We start from the raw sequence: 23,221 nt of genomic DNA on the forward strand, positions 1-23,221 counted from the left end.
GCTATTTTATAATTGGAAGAAACCAAAGAAGAGAGGCATTCATGGCTTTATTTACAAGGAAACAGGGCCATAACTCACAGCTCCTTCAGAATGATGCTCTGCAAAACCTTGACAGCAAGATCCTGCAGAATGCTCTGTGCTGAGGACCAGGGCACAGTGATGCCTCAGCACCTTTCAGGTTGTGATCTGAACCCTGAAGTTGTCAGGGCTTCAGCCTAAAAAAGGGGAAAAGAAGGGGAATTTTGACGTATGGACATCAAATCATATCACAGCCTCAGCTTCTAGCCTATCTAGGAAGTAATGTCTCTGTCCCCCAGGCTATCCCAGGGAACCAGCATTGTTCTCTACTGGCCTCTTTGTAAGTCATCATTAAGGCCAGTAACAAACAATTTCATCCTAAACCAAGAAGAATAGGAAGGAGTTCAGCTTCCTCCTTTAATCCTCCACACAGCTTTTAAGGGTGAGTGATGGGCTCAAGAAATAGTCAAGCATTTCTCCTGTTTCTATTGTGGCACTTGCTGTGTGATCAAGGGATTAACTTCTGAACTGGCATGGACTTGGTCTAGAGAAACAGGTCCCCATTTGCATGTTAGACACAGCTTATAATCAAGCTGAAACTCTTTCTGCCACTGGATGTGAAACCAGTTGAGGGTAAGCTCTTACCCATAAGTGCCAGAGTATTCACATGTGACAGTTTACCTCTGTTGCTTGTAGTAACTAATCTTCCAAGTCTCTGCACAACACAAAAATTCATAGTAAAAAGGACCAAAGTCCTTGTGGTCTCAAAGTCAGTGAAGCCAGTGAAGATTTTTGCCTCTATACGCCACAGACTCCTTTAATATATTTAGTCTGTGGCATAAACAGGAAAAGATCACATGAGCATCCACCAAATCTATCGTCTGTACTTTCTCAGTTCACAGATTAAACCCATCCAGGCACTGTAAGCCACTGAAAGAGCCAAGCGAGTTGATAAACAAGCATTAAATCACCAAGAAAAATGCCAGAAGTGAGTTTCAAAAGCAGCAAGGCCAAGACCAAAGTGTGTCTCAATGCATATGTGTAAAGCAACAAGACACAAAAAGCAGCCCTTCTGCTTTTCCAGCTGCAGAAGGGAAAGAGGAGAACTCAAATGTGAGGCTCTCTTGCCATGCTGTGGGCCACCCATCAGCCCAGGCATCACTCCACAAAGGGATAAGCATCAAGGAGAAAATCTATGGGCGTAGATCCTGGAGAATGCAGAGACAGCAGACTCTGCATAGGACATCTGACACTCAGCTGCTCTTGCAGCACAAGTATCCCCAGAAAACTCTTTCTGCACACTGGCTGATGAAACAACCCCAGCAGCTAATCTGCTTCACTCAAGCCAAAGCAGGATTCCTTCACTCATCTCCCAAGAAACTTGATAAGGACTCCCTGAACCAAGGAGGGTCAAAACAGAAGAAAACAAGTGCCTAGCCACAAGCACACTGGCTTGTGAGAGAGCAGAGAAACCTGAATGCTCTCCTCCAGGGGACAGCTGCAGAGGCAGGGGGCTGGCACACCTCTCAGGGCTCTCAGCGGCACCCTCATTTCCCTTTCCTCAGTGCTTTGTGGGCTTGGATGTCTCCCTGATCTCCTTTCCAGAGATCCTTTCCACAGACCATGCTGCCCAGGAATGGTACAAGGGTCAAGGATTCACATCAATAGCACAAAGATCAGGGATTTGTTGCTGTGTTATCTAAGCTGCTTTGAAAGCATGAACACCTGTCTATCTTTTTTTACCTTTACTTTTCAATTACTCTTTTAACTTGAACACACGGATGGGCATAAAACAGAAGCATCTTTTGTCTGAAACTACAACTTTCCACTCCTTTCAGGAAGGTTTCCCTATTCACATCCCATCTGATCGCTACGTTTAAAAGGATTTGCTTTACTCACCAAGTACAGTGACACTTCTGAGGGGTCAGACCTCCAGAAACTGGCTCATGGTTGGTTGAGATACCAGTATCATTTTGGAAAGACAGTCCCAGAGAAAACTGAATCCACCCTCTGAGTACACCTTAATCCACTGAGTATACCTCCTCTGATCCAAACCAGAGGAATGGGATATCCCCACTACAAACAGCCCCTTCTCCTCGTGTCATGAAATACATAAGCCACATGGAGCCCCAGGGGAGGGGAGGAGGACCCAGTCTACTTGGAGGGTTAGGAGCTCACTTCAGGCTGCTTGCTGGGCTGTACCTGACCCTGCTCTCACCCATAGCCACCCGCAGCACAGGGACTGCCATCCCATCAGTAACACTGCCTCTGCTGTTCTGGACAGCTGCACCACCAAGCACTGAAGGTTTTCATCTCCCAATTGCTTTTCCCTGTGTTACCTCAGATAAAAAAAATAGAAAAAGCCAAAACAACCCACACACTGAGCTACTACCACGGTGTCTGGGATGGAGGAGCCTGTCCAAGCATCACTGCGGCAGATGCTGAGTGAGAGCCATCAGCCCCCCACAGAGGCAATCTCGGAGGTCCCTGCCATGAGGAGAGGAAACAAAAAAGCCTGTGAGCAGCTGAGGGAGATGTTCATTCTATCGATTGTGTAAACTGTCACTGGAGTGGCAATGAGCATTTTTTTTTTGTTTCTATCCCAGTGAATAATCCAGCCTGATAATTAGTACATAAGAGATAAGTGGAAAATGAGACATCTAGCGAGGGTGGTTCAAGCCTCCTCATGACATTGATAATGTGCAGATACATAGATCACTGTCGGGGCAAACCGCCACCGTGAGCCTGTGTCTTCCTATTGCCTCATCAATCCATCATCCGCTTAGCTCCTGACACCTTGGCAGGCACACACCGCCAGCCCTGCATCTGAATCGCGAGGAGCAGGCTCCACCAGGGAATACAGATTTAAAAATCTAAGATTCAAATTTGTTTAAGTATTGTGAACAGCAATTCCCTTGCAAGGCATCTTCATTGCCCTTTTGCCAAGGGGGAACAGTTGGGTCTTTGTTAGAAGTACAAATTGCTTCTTAATGCAAAGGATAAAGCGGAGCCCAGGCACCTCCTTAGAATTCCTCCTGGCTCCTGCTAATGCTGCTGCATGTCAATTTTAATTTTTTGAAATTTAAACCCAGGGCTTTGTGTCTAAGCTCCATTTCGTCAGAGGGGAGGGGAGAATAGTCAGAAAGGATTACAGGTCTAGGGGGAATCGAGGATCCATAGCAATTATACTTCATTTGGGTCTCAGACACTGGTTTTAATAATATTCTAAATAGTACAAATCGACAAGATGTTAGAGATTGATAAGTGTCTAACACATGTACCTGGCTATGAACTCTGCTTCCCTCAGCTTGGGGGTGTTTGAGGATGGGATGAAGGGAGGAATTGCTTTCTCTCTCTCACCCTCCTCTTCCAGCCAACAAGGCAATACTCACCAAGGACTAGATAGGAGACAGAAGAGACTAAGAACTCAATCATCACTCATTCGCCCTAAAACGGAGCTGGAACAAGTCCATTCTGGCTATGGTTCCCTTTCCTCCTGTGATGTCAGGGCAGGGGCAAAGCTCCAGCCTTAGCAGAGCCGTTGCAGTCTGGGTCCTGTCTCTCTTACCTGTGAAGCTGCACTAACACTGCAAAGGGCAGTGAGCTGGTAGGGAGGCAAGACCTTCAGGAGGGAAAAATCAAATGACAAGACACTAAAATGAAAGTTAAGAACCAACTTTGCTCCTTTAGCTTCAGCAGAGCAAGCCTAATTTGCCCAAAGTGAGAAGGTTACCTCCTGGGGTGATGATGAAAGATGCACCACCTCCACAAAAGGCTCAGAACTACTCACACTAGTTACACACCTGTGTGCTTTTAAAAGGACACAGAGTGGCTGGGCTTTACCAAGGGGCAGCAAGAGAAAATCTTTCCAAACCGTCTGAATTTGTCAGTCTTCAATGAGCTCTCTTCCCATCCTTGGACTGTGCAGACTCACTGTTGCCAGGTGTGGTTTCCAACCCATACAAGTGCAGGGGGTTTAGATAGAATTTCTCCCCTGCTGCCTTCTTAATTTTGTCAAGCATGTTACAGAAACGCTGATTAAACTGCTTTTCCTGTACTTCACTAACCTCTGGATCAGACTCAGACCCAGTAAATCTGTTTAGGAGATCCACTCCACATCCTCACTTTCACCTCTTGATGACTGCATGTCACCTTTTTACAAAACTACATAGAAGTGAAGCTTTTTTACCTCTCCCTTTGCTTCTTCCCAGCCCTCTTGAACCATAATCAAGACCTACCCAAGGTGCCTCACCCTAACTTTACATGTTGCTGCAAACCTAAAGGACTGAAGTCCCGTCCTCCCTGGCCTCTTTACTTCCCACCCTCCCCTGGCACCACCACAGGACTCCTTTGCAGCACTGGAAGAGACAGACAGCATGAAGGCATTGTCTAAAAACATAATTTAATGTGATATTTTAGTGATTGTGGCCAACAACTGAATTCTTTTGCAGACAGGCACGGGTTTGCCGTTAATGACACCATCATTCACACGAGCATCGCATTGCACAGAAAAGGAAAGTTTACACTTGACCTCATATAAACAAAGCAGCAGAGGAAAAATCAGTTATGGTCCAGTCCCTCTTCATGAATAATCAATCTGAAAATTCATCATTATAATTAATATTCATTGATGAAAAACTGTGACTGCTTCAAATTCTGTGTGTGGCACAGTCCAAACCCTGGGCTCTCTTACACTCGAGAGTTTCAAGCTGCCAAGTTCCTCGCGTGACACACAAAACACCGAGGCTGACAAAGAGGTGAGGGTGGGTCAGAGCAAAGGGGGGGGGGAGTACAGAAGGGGATTGCTTTGTTTCAATTCTATTTCGTTTCCACAAGGGTAAAAAAAACAAACAAACAAACATACAAACTGATAATGAAGCTAAAGTGACTGTCGGAAACGATGGACACCAGCAGGAACCCTGGCACAAAGGAGTACAGGAACACCAACCAGCCACACACGTACCCGTGGTGGGGCCAGCTGTATTGTGCCACTTGTTGTGCATTAATCGGGGTATAAAAGAAAGCCAGAGAAAGTGCTGTACTTGTTGTTGTTGCCCCCATGCGCTTTGCCTCCATCCAGCTTGACGTACACCTCGTCGCCGGAGTCCAGGTGCAGCACCACGCTGTTGCTGGCGTAGTCGTAGTTCTGGTCCGCATCCTGGGCAATGGCACTGGCCCGCACCTGCCAACGCAGCCGCAGGACATGTCAGCCCCCCGAGCCCCTCTTCCGCAGCCCCTCCATCAGACCTCCGAGTCACTCTACCCTAGCCCCTCCACTCCCCTCGTGCCATCCCTCCTGCCCCCCTCCTCGCTTCCACTTTCCCCCATCCCAGCAGGAAAGTTTGTCAGTCGGCAGTTTGGAGTTTGTCGCAGCTCTAAAGCCGCTCCCCGCGATGCCCGCCGGCCCCAACGCCGCTCCCCGCCGTGCACCCCGGCTCCGACGGCAGGGAGGATGCTCCGGCGGCTCCTTCCCCCAGGAGCAGCAGCGGCCGCCGGTGCCCGCCGCCGGACCTGGAGCTGGGCTTGGGGGACCCAGGGAGGGGAGGACGAGCCGCGGAGCTGCAGAGACCCACCTGTCCGTTCTTGCAGAGGTCGGCCCACATGCTGGTGCCGTCGCCGCCGCGCATGAGGATGTGGTACGTGAAGAAGTAGATGCCGCGCACCTGGCAGGTGAACTTGCCGCTGGTCGGGTCGTAGTGGTTTCCCAGGTTGGTCACCACGTCGTCGAACTTGAGGACCTCGTAGCCTTCGTGAGGGCTCTTCAGCCCCACATAGAAGGCGATGCGCGGCCCGCTGAAGGCGGCGCTCAGCCCGCCCGCCGCCTCGCCGCCCGCCGCCGCCGCCCCGCCGCCGCTCCCGCCGCCGCCCGCGCCCGCCAGCGCCAGTCCGGGCAGCCCCGGCTTCCCCGCGTCGCCCCGCTCGCCCGGCGGGCCCCGCGGCCCCGGCGGGCCCGGCTCCCCGGGGGGGCCGCGGGGGCCCGGCTTGCCCGGCCGGCCCGGCTCCCCCTTGGGTCCCTGGACGAAGGGTGGCGGGGGATTGGCGCCCAGGTCCTGCAGGGCCTCCACGGCGGCGGTGCTGCCGGGACCGGGCGGCCGCCCGCCGCTGTACGGGTCGCAGATCATGCGGCAGGTGCCCATCATCTCGTAGTGGGCCCCGCTCTCGGCGGGCGCCTGCAGCAGCAGCAGGGGCACGGCGACCAGCAGGGCGACGGCCATGGCCAGGGCGAGCCCGGCGGCGGCCAGCAGCCGCCTCCTCCGCTGCCAGAGCCGGGCGGCGACGGCGAGCAGGTCCTCCTTACCGTGCGAGGCAATGGTGGCGCGGGAGGGTGCCGGCCGCTCCCTGCGGGGGACGGCAAGAAAAGGCGGTGAGCCCCCCGCCACCAGCGCCTCCCCGCCCGCCCCCCGCCTCAGCCCGCCCGCCGGCCGGCCGCTCGCCCCGCCATGCCGCCGCCGACAGCCGCCCCGCTCCGCTCCGAGGGGACGCGGCGCCCGGTCCGCCCGGCGGGGCTGGGCTGGCGCGGGGGCGTCGCCGCACCGAGAGGGCGCCCGGCTCTGCCCCTCGCCCCGCGGAGGGGACGGGCTCCCCCGCCCCCGTCGCCGCCCCGACGTGGGGGACGCGGAGCCGAGCGGGGCGGGCGCGGGGCGGACGGCTGGACCGACCTGCGGGGCGCGGGGGGCCGGGGCGGAGCTGCCGTGGGGGGGGGAGGTCTCGGGCCGCCGCCACCGCTGCTGCCCGCGATGCGCCCGTCTGCCGTCACCGGCCCTCCCGCCACGCCGAGCGCCGGTGGCGGGGCGGGCGGAGGGGAGGGGACGGGAGAGGCGGCGGGGAGTGCCGCACATACCCGGGCTCCCTGGCCCCCCGACGGCTTGCGCTGGTATTAGGGGGAAGAACCCCGCCCGCCCCACCGACACCAGCGAAGTCCCTGCCGGTACCCCTAAACTGCACCTAACTGACACCGGAATGGCTGGGGACGCATCGCACTGCCCCATTCACCTGCCGCCCGAAACCGCTTCCTCCCCTTCATCCTCTCGTCCCTCCATCCCGTCATCTCACCATCGCTCCATCCCGTCATCTCACCATCCCTCCATCCCTCCACCGCTCCCTGCCCGCGCCGGGACGGCCTCTGTGCGCCTGCCCGGTCCGCAGCCGAGTCCCCCGGTGCCACCGGGCTCCCTGCCGCCGCCAGCCCGCGATCTGCACCGCTTCCTGCGGGAGGGTTTCGGGGAAAGCCCCGAGCAGGCAGCCGGTTCCCCCGCCGTGTTCCCCGTGGCTTCCTCAGCGTGCCCTCGTCTAGCCTCGGCGGGACAACATCTCAGGTGGATTTGCTCCTCAACGCATCCGAGTGTAATCAAAGTTCGTTCCACCCGTCCCGACTTCCAGGCAGGGCTGGCCCGGTGGAAGGGGAGCCCTGGGAAGAAACACCTTTAGCAGAGTTTCAGTTGGGCTACAGCACGGTATTTTGCAGGTTTCCCTGTGTAACGATGGGTTTAAATCAAACTGGGTTTCCCCCAATCGATACATTTCTGGTTTTCTGGTTAAACGGTGGTAGTAGGGCGGGAGCCCTCACATCGTTAACTGCCTACAGGGAACTCCCCTCCGGAGAGCAAATTGAGCTCCTAACCACATCTCCCAGGCGTGGGTAAGCACCCGTCCTGGAGATAAAGAGGAGAGTGGGGCAGTGGTTACACAGATTTCCTAAGGGCAACATTTCGTTGTCCGCTGCTCCCTTGATGCATGAGAAGGGTGAATTTCCAGCGGGTTCACCATAGTTGGAGGCATTCTGTTCGGTCATAAACCAGGCAAAGCTGGAGGTCGAAGGGAGCGAGAGGCACAGCCTGATCTGACGTTTGTTGAAGCTGATGGCCTGGAGGCATCATATGCAAATTAGTACACACAGGATTCATCCAGCAACTGCAGAAATGTCCTGAAAGGACTTGGGATTCTTTTGTTAGCTTTCCTTGAAATTTAAGCAGGGGACATTAAAGCTCTCCTATCAGGAATGCACGCACTTCAGGACTAGATCTCCTCTCCAATTACATCCCTATGCTTGTCCAGCATTTTTGGGGGGAGTTATTCGAGCTTTACTCTGCTGCTGCTGAGATGAGGGTTCATCCCTGCCGTTCCAAGTCTCCCTGATTTTATTTCCTCACCCCTCATCTCCATATTTGAAGCTGGAAGGCAAGTTAATCTCGTAAATCAAAACCTTTCCATGAGAACTGTATAGACAGTTGCATGAGAGGAGCCATTACTTGGCACAACACAGCCAAATGTTTTAGCAGATGAAACTGTGACAAAAGAGTAAGTCCTTTTCCTCTCCTCTGAATTACCAGTTGCATCCCACAGTCTTATTATAAGCCCACACACTTGTCCAAAGCCTTGTAAAATGATTTCTAATAGTTGTTTCTGTTACAGCCCTGGTGTAATTTTCCATATATTAACTGTGCTAAATACAAATAAATTCGCAAATAAATTGCACTGCTTTGCCGATCATCCCTACTTAACCTTCTGTTAATTTCCCTTTTGTTCTGGTATTTGTCACTAGCTCAGCTCTCCCCTTGTACCTGAATCCTCGCTATTCCCCTAGTGCTCTGCAAACCCTCCTGACGTGGCTTTTTAATCCCCTGTTTCCCAAAGGCAGCAGACACACCGCAGCTTTGCTAACCCTTTCGTGAATAATTAACTTCTCGTATCGTCTGGGCAGTTGCAACTTCCCGATTTGAATTCATTCACTTTCATAATGAGGTGACCGGTGCCAGGGACTATATTCCAAATAGAGGCTCACCAGCCTCTTCTGCAAAGCCAGAAGTATTTTCTGTGGTGGGGTCTGCCATCCTTATGGATCAACAAGGACAGATGAAGAAGCAGAAACGTATTCTAACTTTCAGCAGGACAAAATTGGCACAGTTCTTAATATGGGCAGTTGAGCGCTTGAACAAGCAGTCAGAGAAGATTACAGGGACAGCAGCAGCTAGGTTAAGTGTCAAATTCTAGCAATTTTGTTTGGGAATAATTTAATTACTCCTCTGTGATGCAGTGAGATGGACTGAACACCTAGTTAATCCCTCTGATAGATTGCTTTGAGGTAAACATGGTGTGACTTTAATGTATAACTCCAGTAGGATCTGTGGTCCTTGAGACCCAGAGTTGTGGGCTGGCTGCTGTAATTGCATCTTGTGCCCCAAGAAGCAGCACTGTGATCGATGAGGCAGCTGGTAGTACCCACTGATCCTGCACTAGTAAGTATTTAGGAATACAGTTGCAAAAAGGTACGTGATGACATCCACCTTGTAATTTTTACACAGGCTGCTACTATATTAAGTACCTGCTTAATGTGTGTGATGGCATGCTCCACAGCAGTACCAGGAGAGGGAAATTACCAAGTCAGCTAATCAGTCAGTGTCTGAAGTACCACCTGCCTTGCATGAGCTACCTGTCTTCATTTGAAGTAACACCTACCAAAGCCCTTCTTAGAGTCAGGCACGAAGATAAAAGCACCCACAGAGCATCCATCTCTGGTGAAATACAAAGGGTGTCTGGACTTTGGCTTCAGATGATAGCTGAGCAGGAGCTTTGGTAATTGACGTTCTTGGCCAAAGGAATAGTTAAGCACCTGAAAACTTACATGGATCTAACTTGAAACTTCATTTTCAGATGTGATGTAAGGACTCAGGAACCTGACCACTCAGGAAAGCATTTGACAGGTCAGTCACTGCTCCCAGATTTAGACAGTTAAGGACTCAAACACTTTGTACTGAAGCCTCAAAGTTCCAGGGGCACATGAATCTCCATCAGTTATCTTGTCCTTATTTCTGCTTCAAGTCACAGCCACCCATCTTAGATTGCTAGTAACCCTCTAAAGATGTTTCTGCTCCATCACATCTGTCAGATCCACCTCCTGCCGTCATTTTCAGAGTGTCCACTGGATTGGGCCTCTCAAGACTCTTGCATGCCCTTGGCAACACATACAAAGTAGTGGTGAGGACTCTGCCCTGGGATGCTGGTGACTTTCTTCCAGTCTTTAACCATTTAGCAAATTTGGAGCAAGTTTTTGAAATCATCTACCCAGCCTTCCAGGAGAATAATCTCAGCCTTCCAGCTGCAGGGTCTTACGAGCTGGATTGTCTTCAGCTTGTTGTTTAGGATTTATTCTGCTGTAAAAACAGCACAATATTCACAGGGTCAGAGGAAGGAAGAACCATTCCATAGGCTGGTTGGGGCTCCCTTCTGAGAGACAGAAAGCTAGACAGCGACTGAAGGATCTCAAGGCTGAGCTTTCAAAGTGTGCCTTTCCCCAAGGCTGAGCCAGCCTATAAGGTATGGCCAGAGTCTGTCCATCCAGGAGACAAACACAGTACACTCCTCCAGGCTACAGCTGGACGTCTTTGTTTCACAGGGAGGTTGTCAGCAGGGTGACAAGGAGGAGACTCAGGTTTGGCTCAATTTACTGCCTAAGAATTCTCAACCTATGTTCCTTGGGAGGCTGCCACAATCTTCCAGGGTGCAAGCTGCCCAGGGGAGATGGGGAGAGCAGAGAGGACAGCACCATATGCCTTTAAGTTGGATCTGTTCCTTTTTGCATTAACAAGAATTAAAGATGCACTGAGTCAGAAGGAGAGGATGACCAAAGGTGAGTATATTTTTAGTTTAGTGGTGAGAGCATCTATGTGATCCAGAGTTTTAGTCTTCCTCCAAGAGCTGTTGGTAAATTCCAGCTGGGAAGATGAGGTACAAACACAATGTGAAAGAGAGCAGGTGGCACTGGCATGCACAATCCTCCTTCCTCAAGGACCATCCCAAATGTGAGGCTAAAGGCTTTTCTGTACTATCTCACTTTTATCTCAGAAGATTTGAGGTTTTTCCTCCTGCTTCTCAGCTACACATCCTCAGCACAAACTTAGCTCATGAACTGAAGCGTGTGGTTTTCTCCACTGCCAACAAGACCTGAACCATTCCTGAGCAAATCCATAACCCTGGCAGGACCCAGCAGCACTCAGCCCCACCAAGGTGGTGGAGGTTCTGGGCACGTGTGCAAGTTAACTGTTGTACAACTGAGGTTCTTGGAGACTGAACCTGAGTTAGGTACCTCTAGGACTGGACAGGAGCTGAGAGAGACATTTTATTTCAATCCTGCATTTTGGTGTTTAAATTCTGCTTTAATCCTTTCTTTCAGTTACTTTTTGGATTTGGCCCTTGACTTGAAAATGTAGGAAGAGCCATAGCAGTTCAGGACTCTTATTTAGCAAAAATGCCAAGATCAAAGTAAGTCTATGGTGATGCTTCCCTGGTATTTTCTCTCAACCTCCAGCAATCCATGGCTTAAGGACTTCCTGAGCTGTGGTAAAATACTTTTTAAGAAGCTGAAATTAAGATTACTGTGAGTAAAGGCACAGATTTTGGGTCAGTATCCTCATCCAGAGAGTAGCTTTGTTTTGCTTTCTTTTGTCATGATTGACGACTGTTGTGTACCACATTACCCTCTGATCCTATGAAGTCCTTCATTCGTTGCCTTTCTCACATCACAAGGCTCACAGATCTTTCTCATTGCCAGAATTAACTATCCAGAACTCCAGGCATTCAACAGCTAGTAAAACATAATATATATAGTCCTCATGTTAAAACAGTCACATTCCTTGCTGGAAGCACATTTGAATCTGTAGCTGTTCTGAATGCACACATTAATGTCTCCATTCACAAAATATAATGCTATTGATTATTTTTGCTTAATGGAGGGAAAAGTCTAGAAATGGTTAGGCTTGTTGTGTTAACTGCCATTGTTCCCCACAAATGCTGTGCACCTCCTTTTGACCTAAACTGGGATTTCCAACAATATGTGTCTTAACAGCACAATGCCAAATTTCCTCCCACTTCATGGACCTGGTGGATACATGGAGTCCTGCACAGAAAAGCACTCTATGACATGGATCAAGGGCAGGAGCTGGCTCTTGCCTGTAAGGCAGAGTTCCAATAACCCACAGAAGCTTGTGCTGCTGTAGCAATACATAAAATTCAGTCCACACAGCCAGAATCAGGCCTCCTGTACTGACACAGTGTCTGTTACGGATCCTGCACAAGAAGAAGTTTGTGTACAATTCAAACAGACACAGCAGTCAGAAAGGCTTTATTTTATGATCACTGTCAACTGCTGTGATTTTCACTTTGCCATATCCACTTGGTGCACACCAGAGACAAAATCTACTGTCTCTCTCTTTGCAAGGAATGGTTAGGCAAAGACATTTAGCTGTTTGCAAGAGGCCAATTCATAAACCCCAGACCTGCCCTCAGGGTGCTGCTTGGAGAAATACCAGAAGGTGTGGAGAAAATCATTGAAAGCCACATTCCTTCATATCCCCAAAACAAGTGCTGTTCACCAAACTCAGGAGAATTCAACCTGCATTATTTGGAAAGGATCAATCCTTCTTCCCACTTTTTACCCAGTAGGACTTTTGCCTTTGCCTTCTCTCAGAGGAGAGTTCCACCCTGAAGTTAATTCATCAAAGCTTAGATAAATTCTGTGGGGACAGAGAGACCTCAGTGATCGAAGCTGGTGCTGAAGATGCCTGGTCCAAATATATGTGACTGCTCACGTCCCTAAGAAACTGTTAGTAACCATATGGGAGCAGCAGCTGATAGCTGCTCCCAGCAGCTGGGGAGATGGAGGAAACGTTACAGGAGCTCCCACAGCAGATCTTCAGCTGGAGATACAGTAGGTTTAGAGGGAAACAAAGCTGTCCTTAACAAAAGGCAGAGTCTGAGCAGCGTCACTTATCAAACTGGGAGGTTTGAATGATGTCTTGCTTAAAACCAGCAAATTAAAATGAAGCAAGAGGCCAAGTTTTCTTGCCCTTAACCAGCAGAAATCTGGAATCTGGGTCACAGGGAGAGCAAATTCAGCTCTCTTCTCCTAATTCTGTGCTTCCCAGTATGCGTTCACAAACTGCTTGAGGAGAAACAGGTTGGCCCTAGATTTGTCTTGTTCAATTTATCTCCTTAGATAACTAATGCTTCTCCAGCATGACTGCTGGAATAACTACGCACTATCTATACAAACAAGCATCTGCTTTTTAAACAGAGCTAGGGCCTTCCATGCAAAATACAAATAATGAAATAATAAGCACATTTATGGTCAACATAAGAGCAATCTGACTCTGGAGGTCTGGTAGAAGAAGGAGATCCTCTCTTTGCCTTCTAGTGTAACACATATGCACTTGGCCAGGATGCTCAGTGTGTGTGTGTATAAAACCAACCCCCTCTCAGGGTCTCCAGCTGAAAGTCACTCACCTCCCTTTTGAACCATTTGAAATGCTTGGCAGAACTCAAGCTTCAAGCTTTCATAACTTCAGAAGAGGGAAGGTCAGAGCGCTAAAATCAGTCCATTTATGCAGATCCCTTGTCTTAATTTAGCAAAGTTTCCACACCCAACCACGAGTCTGATTATTTCTATTCTGTGAAGGGAAAAATTGCTGCAGGGAATTGATGTGCATGGACAGCTGGTTTCACCAGGATGAAAGACACACATTAAAAATGCTTTTGAAGTGCATTTGGGCTTCCTTCTGGGAGCTTACTAAACTTACAGTCAGGTACCAGAGAGAATTTGTCCCCTGGAGGCAAAGACAAGAATAAAATTAGTAAGAAATTATAGTGAAACCCACGGGTGTGACAGATGGCATTGAATGGACATTTACTGCAATAACATTCAGTTATCATGCTAAACTTTTACCCTACGTCTCCCAGAATTAAATGTAGTCCTCTGTTAATCATGTAGCATGAAGAGGAAGAAGTGAAGTTTGGAGAGCCAAAGCTAAAGATGTCAGAAATTGGCTTTACACCTCCATTGGGTGTAGGGAACATACAGCAACCCAGAGTGTAAAAGGCAGAGGAAGGCATATGGAGGAGGTGGGGCAGATGGTTCTGCTCTATGATGCCTTGCTTTGGTTTACTGGTGCCCAGTGGAGAGTGCTGAGCAGAGGCAGCTGTAAGGTTTGCGCAGAGATCAGTTGCTTTGTTACATTCAGACAAACAGCCCTCAGTGAAGAGGTTTGACTGCCATTTCCAGAGTAAGGGCAATTTTGGGGTGTTGCTAGAGAGGAGGTGGAGAGCTGGAGACCAAGGTCAAGGAGAATCAGTCCCAGCACAGAAGCATGGATCAGCCAGACAAGCTCCTGTACCTCTGGGATACTCAGGGAATTAATAACCAGACTAACTGTGACAATTGTTTTTGAAAAAGCCTAGGTAACCTGAGAGAAAGGGTAACTAGAGAAAACCACAGATTTCTGTAAAAATGAACCTTTAAATAAGCACCAAATCAAAACAGGAGAGGTGGCTTTGGGAGATTAAAAAAACATGTTTGATTAGAACATGGTGAAATTGTCCCAAAATATGTGTAGACATCTATGATGACTCTTCAATATAAACCCAAATTAAGAGCATGACAATGGGTTTTATTTAGAAACATCCTGACCTTTCTCGTATGACTCTTGTCCTGCCTTCTCTTTACTTGTCATTCTCAGTCACTGTATCTAGCTTAAATGAAAAGTGTAAGCTCTTCAGGGCATGGGACTGCATCTCCTATGGGTGTTTTTTTTGCATCCACTCTATACAACAATGCATGCAGCAGGGAGACTCTTAAAACTGTTAAATAAAACACAAACAAAACATTTAACCTCCAACTTTGCAACTTTACTGAATTTCTTTGCAAGAATAAAACCCCTCCAGTGCAGATATCGGTTAAAAAAAAAGATGTGCTCTCGTAAGTAAAAAGTGAGGCTAAATAATAAGCACAGAAAAGCAGTGCTGTCCTTGGTAATGATGTTTATTAAATCACAGAACGGTTCCTGGGGGAGAGCAGTGGAAGCCCATTGCCTTGGATTTTAAGAGTGAGGTTGGGCAAAGCCAGAGACTGCACCGCAGGGCTCAGTGCCCCGCTGGCAGGAAGATGAATGAGAAGCCCTAACAATCTTCTCTATTTTGTTCTTCTATGATCCTTATAAGAGAGATTGATGCTGACAGCATCCAGGTGGTGCATCCATGACTCAGCTGTCACGTCACTGCTTACGGCTTAAAGCCAGTGAGTCAAGGAATGAAAAACAGGTGGAAGGAGGAGGAGAGCCCTCCCGAAGTGCTCACCTCCAGCCATGTCTCGCCAAGTGAGCGGGGCCAATTGCAGACCACGGGGGCATGGAAGGAAAGGCAATGACAGAAGGGATGGCTGGTCACCTTCCTCCAAGGGCAGCAGGGTTGCAAGCCTTTCTCCACGCCTTACGTGGTGTGGAAGAAAAGCCTGGTGTGAGTTAATGGACTTTTGAGAGCCAGAAGTGTTCACTCTATGTGGTCATTCCAAGGCCTGCTGACTCTTGTAACTTTGCTCAGTAGGCCAAGCTGTAGAGGAAGCAAATGTTAAATCCATCTCATTTCGTTCATGCTGGACAGAAAAGGTAACAGCACAGATGTGTGGCCACATTCTCATCCATACAAAGTTTACTATTGCAGATCTGATTTCAAGTGACACCCTAAATCCTGTTCTGAAGATGTGTCATAGAATCACAGAATGGTAGGGCTGGAAGGGACCTTTAGAGATGATCCAGTCCAACTTCCCTGCAGAAGCAGGTCCACCTAGATCAGGTCACACAGGAACGTGTCCAGGCAGGTCTTGAAGACCTCCAAGGAAGGAGCCTCCACACCCTCCCTGGGCAGCCCTTGCCAGGCTCACAGTGAAATAGTTTTTTCTTGTGTTTAAATGGAACTTTCTGTGTTCCAGCTAGTGACTGTGACAACAGACACTATTCTCTGAAAAGCCAAGTCCTAGAAGGCAGAAACAAGTTTCTTTGGAGGCAGACTCCTAGATTCAAGTGGCTTCTGAGACATTGTTGTCTGTCTGGGAAGGTTCACAAAACAAATCTACCACACCTAAGACCCAAACCTAAATCTAATGTTATTTTTGGCACTGACTTGATTTGCAAGGCCAGTCTCTTACAAGTCACAGTAGCAGAAAGTCAACAGCATCTCTAAAAGGTGGGTGCTCCCTACTGTCTCTGCCTTTGCGCATGATCAATGTCTAAGGTGGAAATTTCTCCAGGGATGGTAACTTCATAACCTCCTTAAGAAACCTGTTACAATGCTTCAAAATTTCTAGCATTCACAAAAACTTTTTCCAGCACCAGATCTTAATTTCTCTGCTGTAGATTAAGCTTCTAATTCCTTATCTCATCCATCATGGACAGATCCAGCAGGTGATTCCCTCCCTTTTGGTGGTAGCCTTCCACACACTTGACAGTTGCTGCTTTGCTTTCCTGGTCAATTTGTCCTTTGGAAGCTCAGTTCATTCCACCTATAGTCATCATTGGGTTTTTTTTTCTCTAGAGCTCTGGTCTTTCCCACTGCTCCCTCTGGACTTTCCTCCACAGCCCACATGTTTTTTGATGTGCAGTGCTCAAGACTGGGCACAGCAGTCTTTGTCCAAACCTTTCTATTCATCTTTTTCATAACAGCACATCACAATTGACTTGTATCCACCTTGTGATCCCCGTCACCCACAAATCCTTCTCCAAATAGCAGTGAGCACCCTGTACAACCCTGAATGTGTCACCTTACAGTTGTTCCAGAGGAATGACATTCTGGTGTTCTTCCCATGTGATCTTTGACATGCCACTATTATCCAGACTTCTCAGCCTCTCCTTCAGCCTGCCAGCTGTCACCACCTGCTTGTATGTTTAATAAGTGTTCCCTATCCCATCGTTCGTGTCTTGTGATGTAAATAGTACCAGACCCCTAGAGAGTCCCAACTTCCCTTTTGGCAATGACCAACTGGTACCTTCTCTGTTCAGCTCACTTTTGTAGTCATGCTACAATATTTTGGATGTTGCTGCAATGTTAGAGACAACTTTCCTAGTTTCCTTACAAGAATATGATATGTAATGATGTTTAAAGCTTTTTAAAACTTGAGATACATGGTACTTACTGCATTTCTACACACACAAAGAAGAAAATTATCTTGGTGTCACACAAACAATTCTTGTTAGAAATAAAAGTGTACTGTCTGTCATTTATGCCTTTATTATATGAGTATTGCATGTTTTGGTAAGGTCCAGGAAGATTGTCCTGCATTGGCAGCCTCTTGTGCAAAGTGCTATGCAAATCCAGAACCAAAAGGTGGACCCTCTACTGAGAAATTCACAATCTAATTCATTTTCATTTTTTCCCCCAAAGAAATTGTGAGCTCCTTCCTTATCAGACTTCACATTGAAACATCTAGGAAGAGTATTCATCCTGAAAGCTTGTTTTCTCACATGAGACAACCACTTCTTTCCGAGGAGTCCCAAACAAGATGTTCTTACTGGCGTCATCAAAAGCCCTATCTAAGTCTTGATTTTAACTGCATTAAGCCTTGCTTAAGGCTAAAAGATATCATCTATCTGCATCCCCCTCACTGTCTGCTCACTCACTGTCGCTCCACCTAGGATGCAAGTCAGGCAATCCTTCAAGTTTTCAAACCTGACTGCTTCCAGTCCGAGTGACACATCTTACGGTGACACAACTGCTGCAGGGTCTGCAGGAATTGTCTGAAAGCCAAGAGCTCTGTCCAAAGGAAGAAAAAAATGGCAAGGATATAGTTATGTGAAGTGAATGAGTAAAAAAGCCACCGACTCTGAGGCTGTGAGGCTCAGGAACTGAAAAGGTGGCATTTTGCAGCGCTCCTGCTGTGCCAAGTAAACTGATTTTTAAAAGCGCTAAATCACGGCGCTGGTTGTGATGAGCAATGGAACTTGATCTGATTTTATGGAGTCTTGATCTTCACAGACACAGGAAGATGGTTATCAAGTTAAAGTATTCCAGCCAGATAGTCTCTGACTGTGTGTTTGCTGAACACCTGTGATAGCAAAACCTGGGCTCTGCTGTTACTTATGACACCAAAGAGTTGGTGACAACTAATGCTGATACGTGCAAAACATTTGGAATTCATTACAGTTTTGTGCTCTATTTAAGTGTACTGTTAATTACTTTTGATTAGGATAAAGAGGATCATTTTCCTTTACCAATTCTCAAGATATTCAGAACATCTGGAAACTAAAGTAATTCTTTGCACATCAGGTTATTACTGTGAACTTCACCATTGCTACAGAAAATGCTCTGTAAGTGATGAATGGTTGAGGCATCTGTCCTGATGTGGATGACCTTGGTGTGACAGAAAGGTCCAGACATGGAAATCTTTCCCTACATTAGACACAACCTATTGCTCAACCACACACATTTGCCCAGCTTCTAGGTGTTTAGAGGCTAGAGTGACAAAAAAGTACAAACTAGAAACACCTTATTTTACCCATCTGTCTTGCCTTCCCCCACACAGCAGTTTACAGAGATGATGTGCTTGCTGTCAGCCCTGGCTAGCACCGGCAGGGAATGGGGCTGTTCTGGCTCAGCCTAATGGGTACATGTGCAATGCAGCACCGCCTCTTAAATCATAAGCCATGCCTTTAAAGGCTGCTGCCCAGGGACCTCTGCTCATTTTGGTGGGGACTTTGCTGAGGTGAACTGCAGCCTGCCTGATAGTGGAGCTCACTGCTTCAGCAACTATCAAAACCCAGCTCCAGAGAAGACGCAGAGGTCATCAGCCCAGAAACTGGCCCATGTGGATGTCCCCACAGTGACTTGCTCAACTTTGATGTTACAGACATAAGCCTAAAATCTCTCCTCTAGCCAGACCTTCATGGCATAGGAAGCACACACTTTCATAAATAACAGTAAAACAATTTTGGTTCTCTGGGAGAGGAGAGGAGAGGAGAGGAGAGGAGAGGAGAGGAGAGGAGAGGAGAGGAGAGGAGAGGAGAGGAGAGGAGAGGAGAGGAGAGGAGAGGAGAGGAGAGGAGAGGAGAGGAGAGGAGAGGAGAGGAGAGGAGAGGAGAGGAGAGGAGAGAAGAGAAGAGAAGAGAAGAGAAGAGAAGAGAAGAGAAGAGAAGAGAAGAGAAGAGAAGAGAAGAGAAGAGAAGAGAAGAGAAGAGAAGAGAAGAGAAGAGAAGAGAAGAGAAGAGAAGAGAAGAGAAGAGAAGAGAAGAGAAGAGAAGAGAAGAGAAGAGAAGAGAAGAGAAGAGAAGAGAAGAGAAGAGAAGAGAAGAGAAGAGAAGAGGCCAATGCAATGAGTCCAGTATCTTCCTCATGGGACCACAGCAAGTATATCATCTTTTGTAAGTACTGGAGGGACTGCACTACAGCCAAGGATGAAGCTCAGGCAGAGTGATTTTGCATCTGAATGCATCCCTGAGGCTCCATGTGGGACCTCCCACCACTACACTGGATCCATGCTGACGGAATTTGGAAGCAGGCACAGAGGCCAGTGATTTACTGGGAGTGCAGAAGGCTGCTTGCTTTAATATATGGCACATATGGCATGAGAGTGTTAATGGAATTTATGCTGTAAAAAAAATTATCTCCACACAAAGTATGGAATTACTTGGGAGGATTTATGCAACAGACATAAAATTCATTGGAAACAGTCTAACCTTTCTGAGGCTTATTAAATTTTCTCTTTATTTATGGAAATGTCTTAATTTATGCAAGGTGAATGCCAGAAAAATATGCTATAGATTTAGTTAGAATAGCTCTTGCTATTTATAGACTTTCACACCTATATTCTGCTCTTGTTTACATCAGGAATAAAATCATTTAAAGTCACTGGGCCCAATCCAAAAGCATCTACCTGACTCTGTTGAACAGATACCAGGACTATGGTATCAGTTGTCCCCAGAATGATGCTAATAGCAAGCAAAAAGATGTCAGTAACAAATCAGTTTTTTATAAAACATTGCTTTGTGTCTTTGCTCACCCTTCTTGTCCATGTTATGCGAAGTATACACCAAAGTAACACTCCTCCATTCTTGCATGTGTGCAAGAAGCACTCTCTTCAACAGAACAACAAGGTTTCCCTGAGCCTCGAGGACAGGATGGTGTTGCTCCTTGGTGGAGAAGGATCTTCAACCAGCTTACTGAAGAAAGGTGAAACCCCATCAGGTGCCATTTTCTCCACCCATATTTTCTCATTCATATCATCCTCCATCCTTTACCTCCATCTTGGTTCTCTTAGTTCTCTACTCTAATTCCCTTCCTTCAGGCTCCACACCTCTCCCTACTGTGTGCTCATCCCCTGAGGTCTGTCCCCTACAACAAATCTAATCCCTAGCTCTCATTTAACACTTTCATCCCTCCACTCCACACACCTCCCTACGGCAGCATCCCAGCATGGTCCATCCCTATCCTGTCTCCAGTCTGGAAGCACAGAGAATCAGAGAATCATTTCAGTTGGAAAACACCTTTAAGACCATCAGATCCAAAGAGAGCACCAGGAGGCAGTCCCCAGGCTCTGCCTAGCTTCCCAACAGGGTGGGCAGGGAGGAGGAAAGCCTGGTCAGTAAAAGTTCTCCCATCACCCTCTGGAGAGGTGCACACAACACACAGGGGCTGTGCTGAGCACTGGCAGAATCCCTCAGGAAAGGAGCTGCTGGGCTCCCCTGTCCTTCAGCTATGAATATGTGAACTGAGACTTTTCAGGCTTCACCCAGTCTGGGATTTTAAAGAGGGTGATACCGCCTGGAGACCATCTCTGCCATCCAACTTAGAGCTTTCACTCCAAAGCATGGAGTTTCTTCTAGGCAAAACATCCATGGTAATTTCTATAATACAGATAGATCACCTGCTTTTCTCTAGATTTCATTCCCAAGAATAACTGCATTGAGTTAGCTGAAATTTTGCATTGCTACATACAAGTAAATACAGTATGACTGTATGCATCAGCCATCAGATGAAAAACTTCTGTGCAAAGAGCTAATGTTTCACAGTTATAATCAATTGAATACCATAATCATATAGTGAAAAAGTGTTTAGAAATCTTAACTGTAGACATTGCAGTCTGTGTTACTTACAAAAGGATAAAGACTGATTCCTACATCATTCTGCATCCCAGAGAAATCTAAAAAGTGTTCAGATTTCATTTATTCTTCACTAAAACTCTCTTTCAAATCGAATCAATGTTAGCTAAAATAATGATTTACCACAAAAAAAAGAGCCTTTTCAGATTTGTTCTGCTTTCATTATTTCAGTCATGTTTTTTCACAATTCGTTGAATGATGCCCTGCAAATCTCACCTTGTGCTACAAAACCACTTCAGCGTCTCCCATCTCTCTGAACTCATCTGTTTTACCTTTGCTGTTGTCTCATCAAACTGTGCAGCTCTGCCTCTTCTGTAATGCACATTGACCCAGCAAAAACAAAGGGAAAATAATAAATGTGAGTTTTTTAGCCAGGATCTTAGGCACGCTCTCTAAATGGCATCTGATGTGATGCGTATGTAGATCTGCCTTTGAAAGTGCCATTTGGGGGGGATGCCTGGAGGATTCCTATCCTCTGAATTTGCCAGCACTGCCAGCATTTCACTACAGTCACATTGAGACAGATGGGTAGGCAGGATAGCTTTTACAAACTCCCAGCCAGGACTTCTGCAAAAGCTGTGTTTGCCTGCTGAACAGTAATAACAATGGACAAGAGGAGGGTGACAAATGCAATAACCAATTCATCTGTGTAACTCAGCAGTTTTAACTGCTGGCACAGAGGTACAGCCCTGCATGGGGACAGAAGGGGCTTGTGATGCATTGCTGAACCCCACAGAGCCACCACCAAATCCCACCTGAACTCCTGTCCCCATTAACAGCCAAATACGTAGGACAAAAGTGCTGAAAGGATGCCATTGGCTTTTCTTTGCAGCCTGACAGAGGGTTTGTGTACTCTACAGTGTAAAAAAAAAGTTCATCTGTTTCAAGGATGTGGGATCAGATCCTCACATCGAGTCCATCTCATCCAAGCTGCTCTGCTCCCAGGTTCATTTAATGTCTTGCTCATTTGCTGACCTGGTGGGGTTCATGGAGATCTCTTGGCTGTTTTCTGTACCATCCTTGTTGCTCATTATACACAGTTTTTAATTTAGGCCATGTTTTACTGGACATGTAAAGCCAGGGAAGAGGGTCTGTCCTAGTTAAGGCAGGGGCCATGACCCTATGAACACCAAACCACAACATTCAATGACTCCAGTAGGGCAGGGACAGGGCAGTGGCACTTTGGAGAAGGGCTCTACAGTACAAGGACCTGACTCTCTGAGCCCTGACATGTATGATAATATATATTAATATACATATAGTATATTCATATTGTCTTAGTCACCCACACATGACTTATCTAGCCCACTTCAGCCTCCAGAGCCAGGCACGTGCCATGGCTTCCACCTGCCAGGGCTCCCGGTGTGGTGTTGATGAAGCCGTCTCTCAAAAAGAAGCAGTCAAATGCCTCTCCTGACTCAATGTAAAGGTTCCCAAGGAACTTGAGGAGAAGAAGCACTGACACAAAACATAAGCACGGCAGCAGAGCTGGCACCAGTAGCTGTAGTTACACCAGAGGGCACAAAGGAGGAGCAATTCAGCACAGTCAGAAGAATAACAAAGCACTGGACATCATCATACAGCCAACAGCAGCTCGCAGGGGGCTGTAACCAGTGCCCTTGGCTCCTTCCAACCTCCAAGCTCTGCTTGGCACTCTGCTGCAATTTGCTGCTGTTGGGTTGTTCAGCTCCCTTTCTGCAAGCACTCTGGCTAGTGGGCTGTGTTGTGATCCCACTGCAGCTGCTTGCTCATAGGTACTGTAACTCCAATGGGCGAAACCTCAGCAGTTAGCTCTCCCACGTGTATCATCGTGGGCTTAGGGTGGGGAAGGTGGTGGGGTTGTGAAGGGGATAAATTGTCCCTGTCCTCCAGACAAAGTTCCAACTCTAGTTACAGTGAAGGGTGGTGTACCTGCTTGACAAATCTTAGTTTAGGCTCCTCAGCATCAAGATGAGGAACAGCTTTAATCAGTCATCCTAACTAATGATGGAGAATTGTGACAAATTAACAAGACATCCAAAATTTGAGAGCATTTCTATCTAAAGCAGTATTTTTAAACAAAGATCTGAAGGTCTGAGTGCCTGATCATTTAGATAGCCACCCCCCCCCCCCCCCACCCCCCCCCCCCCCCCCCCCCCCCCCCCCCCCCCCCCCCCCCCCCCCCACCCCCCCCCCCCCCCCCCCCCCCACCCCTCCCCCCCCCCCCCCCCCCCCCCCCCCTCCCCCCCCCCCCCCCCCCCACCCCCTCCCCCCCCCCCCCCCCCCCCCCCCCCCCCCCCCCCACCCCCCCC

The 23,221-nt window shown here is 48.1% G+C and overlaps 1 protein-coding gene across 1 annotated transcript; it reads right to left on the reverse strand.

The window, feature by feature from the left end:
• Positions 1–5,020: 5,020 nt before the first annotated feature.
• C1QL2 (complement C1q like 2) lies at positions 5,021–6,233 on the reverse strand. Its single transcript, XM_062005008.1, has 2 exons — positions 5,592–6,233; positions 5,021–5,200 (listed from the first exon to the last, which is right to left on the reverse strand). The coding sequence occupies exons 1-2, from the start codon at positions 6,231–6,233 to the stop codon at positions 5,021–5,023; spliced, it is 822 nt and encodes a 273-aa protein (XP_061860992.1).
• Positions 6,234–23,221: the final 16,988 nt, after the last annotated feature.

The sequence above is a fragment of the Colius striatus genome, chromosome 11 (genome assembly GCF_028858725.1).
Source record: "Colius striatus isolate bColStr4 chromosome 11, bColStr4.1.hap1, whole genome shotgun sequence".
Classification (NCBI taxonomy): domain Eukaryota; kingdom Metazoa; phylum Chordata; class Aves; order Coliiformes; family Coliidae; genus Colius; species Colius striatus.

What these genes read in the sequence shown, in the direction of transcription:
- C1QL2 (XM_062005008.1), bottom strand. Translation starts at nt 6,233, where the DNA reads ATGGCCGTCGCCCTGCTGGTCGCCGTGCCCCTGCTGCTGCTGCAGGCG. An exon ending in ACCTCTGCAAGAACGGACAG is followed by an intron (nt 5,201 to 5,591) that starts GTGGGTCTCTGC and finishes CTGCGTTGGCAG; the next exon opens with GTGCGGGCCAGTGCCATTGC.